The sequence below is a fragment of the Equus przewalskii genome, chromosome 31 (assembly GCF_037783145.1).
Source record: "Equus przewalskii isolate Varuska chromosome 31, EquPr2, whole genome shotgun sequence".
Classification (NCBI taxonomy): Eukaryota; Metazoa; Chordata; class Mammalia; order Perissodactyla; family Equidae; genus Equus; species Equus przewalskii.
The window spans coordinates 2209458-2217876 of NC_091861.1; the positions used below are offsets into that span (position 1 = coordinate 2209458).

At 39.2% G+C, this 8419-nt stretch overlaps 1 protein-coding gene across 1 annotated transcript; it reads left to right on the forward strand.

Annotated features, from left to right (window-relative positions):
• The first annotated feature begins 208 nt into the window (after positions 1-208).
• LOC103560081 (calmodulin-like) lies at positions 209-606 on the forward strand. Its single transcript, XM_008533987.2, is given in 1 exon segment — positions 209-606. A coding segment is annotated over 1 exon segment (339 nt). The 3' UTR covers positions 548-606.
• Positions 607-8419: the final 7813 nt, after the last annotated feature.

The following is an 8419-nucleotide window of genomic DNA, read 5'->3' on the forward strand; positions in this document are numbered from 1 at the left end:
AAAAAAAAAATACTATTTACTCTCCACTGCAAAAGAATGAGTCCAAGTGGAGTGAGCAACTGAGTGGTTGTGTGATTGTGGAGACCATTAATGCTTGCAGCGTAGTCGACCAATTGACAGAGGAGCAGATCGCAGAATTAAAGAAACTTTTTCACTATTTAACAGAGATGGTAATAGAACTGTAACAACAAAGGAATTAGGAACTGTAATGAGGTGTCTTGTACAGAATCCCACAGAAGCAGAGTTATAGGACATGATTAATGAAGTAGGTGCTGATGGTAATGGTATGTTTGATTTCCCAGAATTTCTGACTTTGATGGCAAGAAAAATGAAAGACAGTGACAGTGATGAAGAAATTAGAGAAGCATTCCCTGTGTTTGATAAGGATGGCAATGGCTATACTTGTGCAGCAAAGCTTCAGCATGTGATAAACCGTGGAGTGCAGTTAACAGATGAAGAAGTTCATGAAATGATCAGGGAAGCAGATATTGATGATGATGGTCAAGTAAACTATGAAGAGTTTGTACAAACGATGAGAGCAAAGTGAAGAAATTGTACAGAACGTGTCAAATTTCTTGTACTAAATTACTTGCCTTTTCTTTGTTTCTTTGTTTCACCCTACTGTCAAAAAAATATTCCTGTAAGATAATGGTCTACTTTCCTTCTTTTACATGTGGCTGTCCAGTTTTGCCAACATCAGTTATTGAAGAGACTTTCCTTTCTCTGTTTTATGCTCTTGGCTCCTTTATTCAAGATTAGCTGTCTGTAGGTGCATGGTTTTATTTCTGGGTTTTCAACTCTGTTCCATTGATCTGTGTGTCTGTTTTCTTGCCAGTACCACTCTGTTTTGTTACTATAGATTTGTAGTATATTTTGAAGTCAGAGATTGTGATGCCTCCGGCCTTGTTCTTTTTTCCTCAGGGTTGCTTTGGTTATTCGGGGTCTTTTGTTGTTCCATGTAAAGTTTAGGATTCTTTGTTCTATTTTTGTGAGAATGTCATTGGGATTCTGTTTGGGATAGCATTGAATATGTAGATTGCTTTAGGTAATATGGATATGTTAACTATGTCTATTCTTCCAATCCATGAGCATACACAAAATTAACTCAAAATGGATTAAAGACTTGAAGGTAAGACCTGAAAACATAAAACTTCTGGAAGAAAATACAGGCAGTACACTCTTTGATATTGGTGTTAGCAGTATCTTTTTGAATACCGTGGGAAACAAAAGAAAAAAATAAACAAATGGGATTCTATTAGACTAAAAATCTTCTACAAAGCAAAGGAAACCATCAACAAAATTAAAAGACAACCCACCAACTAGGAGAAAATATTTCATATATCTGACAAGGGGTTAATTTCCAAACTACATAAAGAACTCATACAACTCAACAACAAAAAAATGAACAACCTGGGGGCTGCCCTGGTGGTATAGTGGTTAAGTTTGCGTGCCTCTGCTTCAGTGGCCTGGGGTTCAGAGGTTTGGATCCTGGGTGCAGATCAAGCCATGCTGTGGTAGGTGTCCCCCATATAAAATAGAGAAGGATGGGCACAGGTGTTAGCTCAGGGCTAATCTTTATCACCAAAAAAATTGAACAATCCGATCAAAAAATGAGCAGAGGATATGAACCAACATGTTTCCAAAGAAGATATACAGACGGCCAGGAGGAACATGAGAAGATGTTCAACATCGCTAATTATTAGGGAAATGCAAATCAAAACTACAATGAGGTATCATCTCATGCCCATCAGAATGGTTATAATTACTAAGACAAGAAATAACAAATGTTGGAGAGGATGTGGAGAAAAGGGAACCCTCATACACTGCTGGTAGGAATGCAAACAGCTGCAGCCACTATGGAAAACAGTATGGAGACTTCTCAAAAAATTAAAAATAGAAATACTGTATGATCCAGCTATCCCATCACTGGGTATTTATGCAAAGAACATAAAGTCAACAATTCATAAAGATATATGTACCTGTAGTTCATCACAGCATTATTCGTAAATAGCCAAGATGTGGAAGCAACCCAAGTGCCCATCGACTGATGAGTGGATAAAGAAGATGTGGTATATATATGCCATGGAATACTACTCAGCTATAAAAAAAAATACAAAATTGTACCATTTGCAACACCAAGGATGGATCTTGAGGGTATTGTGCTGAGTGAAATAAGTCAGACAGAGAAAAACAAATACCACATGATTTCACTCAGATGTAGAAGATAAATAAGCAAACAGATAGATAAGGAGACTAGATTAGTGGTTACCAGAGAAGGAGGTGGGGGGAGGAAACAGGGATAAAAAGGCATATATGTGTGGTGATGGGTAAACACTCAACCATCGGTGGTAAACATGATACAGTCTATACAGAAACTGAAATATAATGATGTAAAGCTGAAAAAAATATGCATGTATAGTAATTAGGACTTTATTCTTCCATGTTTTCTTCCCTTATCTTACTGTTATTTTCCTGAAACCTTATTTAGGAAGGTGATCACTTACATGATGCATGTGGCTTACTCTGAATTTACCTTTGAAATTTTCTGAGACTACCTTTATGGCGTTTTATCACCTATTTTGATGTGTGGTCCTCATGCACTTGAAAAGGACACGTATTCTGCTGTTATTGGATATAGGGTTTTATAAATTTCAGTTAGGCCAATTCGATTATTTGTATTTTTGAAATCTTCTTTATCCTTACTGACATTTTGTCCATTTCTTCTATGAGTTTTTGAGAGAGGTGTGTTTACATTTCCAACTATCGTTTTGAATTTGCCTCTTTCTCTCTGTCAATGTTTTGTTTTATATATTTATATTTATGTATGTTATTAGGTGCACACAGTTTTAGGACTGTAGCTTCATGTCACAATCCTTTTATCACTGTCACATATCCCTCTTTAATATCCTGTAGAACTTCTTGACCTGATGTGTACTTTGCTATTAGTATAGTCTTTTGGTGGATGCTTTAATGGTGTATATTTTCCCATTCTTGTAATTAGAGAGTATCTTTATTTTCAAATTAATTAAAGGTTAAACAAAATATAATTGGATTTTGTATTTTTGTCCAGTATGAAAATTTTCATTTTTTAATTGGAGTGTTTAGTCCTTTTCAATGTAATTGTAATTACTTATATAGTTGTGTTTCGGTCTACCATATTGCTATTTGGTTTTTATTTGTCCTGTCTGCTCTTTGTTCCTTCTTTTGTAATAGGCAAGTATTTCCTTTTTCCATTATTTACTTTTGTTTCATTTACCAGCTTTTAAATTATACCTTTTTGTATTACAGCAGCTACTGTAGATTACAACATGAATCTTTGACTTAATTTCATAAACTGTTAGTTATTACTTTTACCACTTCCTAAACAACATAGCATACTTACAGCAGTCAAATTCCACTTTTCCTCTTTCTGCCTCTGTGCTATTACTGTCAGTTCACATAAATAAAAGAGGATAGATAATTCTTCTTCCAAGCATTGAATTGAATACCTCTGAATCTGTATTGTATGTCACTAGATTTACCTTTTTCAGAGATCTTTTTTTGTGGTTAGCTCAAATTACAGCAATTAGTAGTTTAGATGGTTAGATGCTGTATTAATTTGGTAGGGCTATCATTATGAAGTACTGCAGATTTGGTAGCTTAAAAACCAGAAGTTTATTTCTCACAGTTCTAGAGGCTGGATGTCCGCAGGGCTGGTGTCTTCTGAGGCTTCTCTCCTCAGCTGGTAGATGGCTGTCTCCTGCCTGTGTCTTCACATGGTCTTCCTTCTGTGCACGTGTGTCCTAATTGCCTCTTCTTGTTAGGACACCATTCACATTGAATAAGGGCCCACCTATATTAAATTAATAATAAGTTAGAATAAGACCTCATTCTAACTTGATTACCTCTTTAAAGACCCTGTCTACCATTACAGTCACATTCTGAGGTACTGGGGTTAGTATTTCAACAGATGAATTTGAGGGGTGGGGACTAAATTCAGCCCATAACAGATTCTCTGATTATGATAAATGGTTTTAAATAATAACGAAAAAATGCCGATGATGTAGCACCTGGAAATGCAACGACTTGGGATCAAACGATGATGCCGTCTCCTTTCCTGAGGTGCAATAAACCAGAACGGCAACAAGGGAGAGCAGTGAAGACCACTGTATCTTGGCTCCCTACTGCCAGTGCGATGACTCCCAGCTCCACCACTTTCCGCCTGTGTGACACTGACAATTAGTTAAACCGTCTGTCTTTTAATTTCCTCATTTGTAAAGTAGAGTTAATAATATTTCCTATGTTATAACATTGAGTTATTGTGAGAATTAAATGAGCTAATACTTGTGAGGCACTTCCCGTACCTCTGACGGAAGTGCAGAATTTACAGTATCTTGAAATACTTAAAGCAAATCCTGCTGCCACAAAGGGCCTGCCTGCCAGCTTCGCTCTGCCCAGCTCCTCTTTAATCTACAGCTGCAGTAATGCTGTGGCAGCTTCACCCCTTCCCTTCTTCATTCTCTGCTATCCCACCTCCGCCTCGTTGTTCTGCTGGGTTACCTCCCGTGGTCCCCCTCTGGAGTCCCTCTTCTTGGACTGCTTGCCGTCTTTGCCCCAGTGGTCCAGGTTCCTTCTTCACGCCTTTGCTCCTTCCTCTTTCCTGTGCTTGTCTTTTCTGCTCCAACCCTTGTTTTTAACATCCTCTAACATAATCTGACTTAAACCCCGCTTCTCTTGGAATCACTGAGTCATACAACATGACTGAGCTTGCCTTTGGTTTGCATCCTTTAGAACTTGAATTAGTTTTATTGTGATAGTCATTCCTTTGTTCTGCTCAACACACAGTTTTATTCATATTGCTCTCTCTGTTTGATGCCTCTGACTAGTTATAAGCCAGTTGAAGAGTCAGTGCTGGCTGCTTCTCACATACCTCTGTGGGGCTCTGGTTATAGCGCTGCCTCCAAATGACAGACAGTGAAAAACCTTGCTGTGGATCTGGAAGTTCACTTCATTTTCCCTACCTTTCAGATGATGGTTAGCTACAAACCTTTCCCATTCCCCCATGAGAACATTTCCCTCCTTGAAGACGGTGTTTGTCATTCTCTTCTGCCCAACTGATGGGCTCACATGAAGTAATATTCAATTTCCAATGACCAAAAAAAAGGTTGCCAAAGAAATGCCCAATTTTGTGAACAATAGAGTTTTATAATCCAAAATGTCACTTGCATTTGTCTTCTCTGCAATATTCCTTCTTTTCACTGCATTTTTGCATGGGGTGGAGGGGCAATTTTATATACGGTTAAGGACCCAGGCTTCAAACCAGATAGCTCCAGTTTGAATGTCAGCATTGCAGGACCTCGAGCAAATTATCTAACCCATTAAACTGTAGTACTTGATTTGTAAAATGGAGAGAAAAACTACCTGCTCCAAAGGGTTGTTTTTGTATTAAATGAGATATGCTCATAAAGTGTTTAGCACAGTGCTCAGACAATTAGGAGATTTCCAGAAATGTTGGCTATTCCCATTGTTACCCAAAGATTTAATGTTATTAACGCAGATTCTCCTGCATTTCACAAAAAGAATCATCATGTAATGTTCCATGTTCCCTTCTTCTAACCTCCTGCATTCTTCTGTGCCTCTATAGGGCTTTGAAACAAATGGTTGTGCTGGAAGGGGCCTACTCCTCACAGGTTGCATGGCTGTCAAATCGTGGGCTTTAGACAAGGCCAGTGTGCGCCTGGGAAAGTCATGTGGACTTTGCTCTTGACATGATATGAAACTTTCAGATCATTCTGATTCACTCAATTATTGTATTTTTCCAATGTAAGCTAAATGGTCACTTAAAAAGTTTCGTGGGACTGAATAGCGCTAACATTTACTTTGGCAAGAGTTGCACTCTAAAATTCCGGGATTTTTAAATGTTTCCACACTTGTTAGTCCCCATCTTGCTCTTCCCCACAGACCTTGAACAAATTTTGATAGCTTACTACCCTATTGTTTCCAAAATATAAGATATAAATCATGTTAAGCAATAACTGCAATTATTTTTATATCAAGGCTGGTAAATAAATTTCTTCTTTTGTACCAGTTTCTGTTGACTGGCAATGGAAAATTAGAGTCCTGTGTTGAAAAAGATTCTGAGGCATTGGTTCCTGGGGGAGAAGAGGATCTGCACAATTATTTGTATCTGTTGTGGACTCAGGAATCAAGGTGGATAGCATGCTTGTCTTGGGTTTGCTGAATTTTTACCATTTGCCAAGCCTGATCCCTGAACCAGAGCCCTGTGGGGCGAATCAGTCATCAGAATTGCCTTTGTTTTGCCTGAGTGTAAATGCCAAGAGGAGTACAGCCGAGCTCGCAAGACTTGCCACACAGAGCTGAGGAGTCTACGCTTTGAGCCCAGGGAGATGAGGGAGAGGCCGACCAATAAAAACAGATGAAAAGTGACAGACTTTTTTTCAAACAACCCTAGAAAACTTTATGATACAATATGACTTTTGTGGAACATTTTGGTTTTTTCAATGACATCAATGTCATATTGACATTAACCCAGATCTCCTTTCTCTCTTTTTTTGGGAGATACAATCTGGATGCTGAGATATTAGCTTTGTCAAGACCTAATATGATTTATAGGGACAAACAGAACAACTTTCGTTGAGCGCTCTTCACCCACTGGGTTTCAGACACCCAATTCTATGCTGCCAACTCCCCCCACACCCACGTGGACACTCTCCTCACCCCCTTGATCTTTGATACCCAGGCACGAACGCCCTTCTCACTCTGCCTCGAATCCTACACTCCTGCCAAGCTGCTCCTTTGTGAGGATGCCCTCCTAACGCTGCTTGGTCTCCTGCATGTGTCTGACCCCCTAGTGCAGACACCCTCCTCACCCGACTGTGGCTCTGACTCCCAGTACTAGGCAGCAGAGGTGCCCTTCTGTCCTCGCTGGGACTCTGAATCCTCATATCAAGCTACCCCACCTCAGAAACAACCTCCTCCCCTTGCTTGGGCTCCAGCACCACATGCCAGGCATCCCTCCTGTGTGATGCCTCCTCACCCAACATGCGCTTCAATACCCTGCATTGAGGCACTGTGGCCATCCCACCCCCACCAACCCATCTCACTCTGCCTTCCCTAACAGCTTGAGGAGTGGGTTATTCAGGAAGGAGAGAAAGAAAGGAAAGGAGGAAGCACTCAAAATTTTTTATTATAAAATTATTTACTGAAAACATGTAAAAACAGAGAAAACAAATGTAGAAAACACAAATTGATCACGATGTTCTTTCTCTTCTTTTTTCTGTGCATACATGTCTATATCTAAAACTAATCTTTATTCCCATCTATATCTATCTTGTATCTTTCTGAATGTTAGGCATGTTAGTCATATCTAAACCCAGAAAGAAAAAGTGATATGGAGCTTTAACGAATGAGATATCTTGGTACTTCTAAGACTGAGACTTTATCTATGGTGACAGGACTATTTTCTGTAGACAGAGTCTGAAATTCCATCTGGGTTTTTTCAAGAATTTTGGTCAAGGAACTGGCACAGGGGCTGAGCCAGCCTGTCTCCACTGCTCTGTGTGGAAGCATCCCATCTGTAAAAAGAGGATAAAATCCTCATATTTGAAACACTCTTAAAATGCTTTGAATGCACTTTATGAAGATAATACGTTCAAGAAATATTTAGATAAAAGAAGAAAAGTTTTAAAGTATTTTTCCTAGTCTTTTGTAGGTAATAGGCATCTCAATAAGCATAAAAATCAGTCTTAAAACAAAGGAAAATAAGAAGATTTAAAAGATATTTTAATTGTGCATTTAATCAAATTTCCATTAGAGTTCAAAAAAATGTAATGTATCTTCCAGGCAGCAAAATGGAAGTGCATAGCCAGGGTTTTAACAATGCTTTGGTAGACAGATCTGTTTTGCTTTTTGCTTCTATTGGGGAGTGTGTGTGTGTCTAGTTATAAATACTTAAGTTTGTAAACATATATATACATAATAAGAGAGAAATGTAGCTCCTCTTCTGTGGATATGCAGATGCTCTTTTGAGTGACATATGCTCTTGCTGCTGAGGGAGAGATGGAATCAGATACAGCTCTTCTATAAGCTCATAGGAGATGAGGCACGAACCAGAATGAGGGGTTCTAACCCCAGATCTGAGCCTGTAAGGAGTGTGGCCCAAAGAGCACACCCTGAGGAGAAACTTCTCATGAAACTTCTGTTCTGCTGAAATGTGTAGGAGAAGGTTCGTTTCGGAATTGTGAGTGGGGAAAATGATTCATCTGAACTCTGGGAGGAAGCTCACACAATATCAAGCAATTGCCAGCTATAAATGACAAGGGATGATAAAAATAGCCAGCTCTCCAGACCCCGCACGGCCCATTTCGTGCAGGCTGTCGTCAGCAGGGTCCAGTGCCTGAACGCATCCCTGGCATTGAGA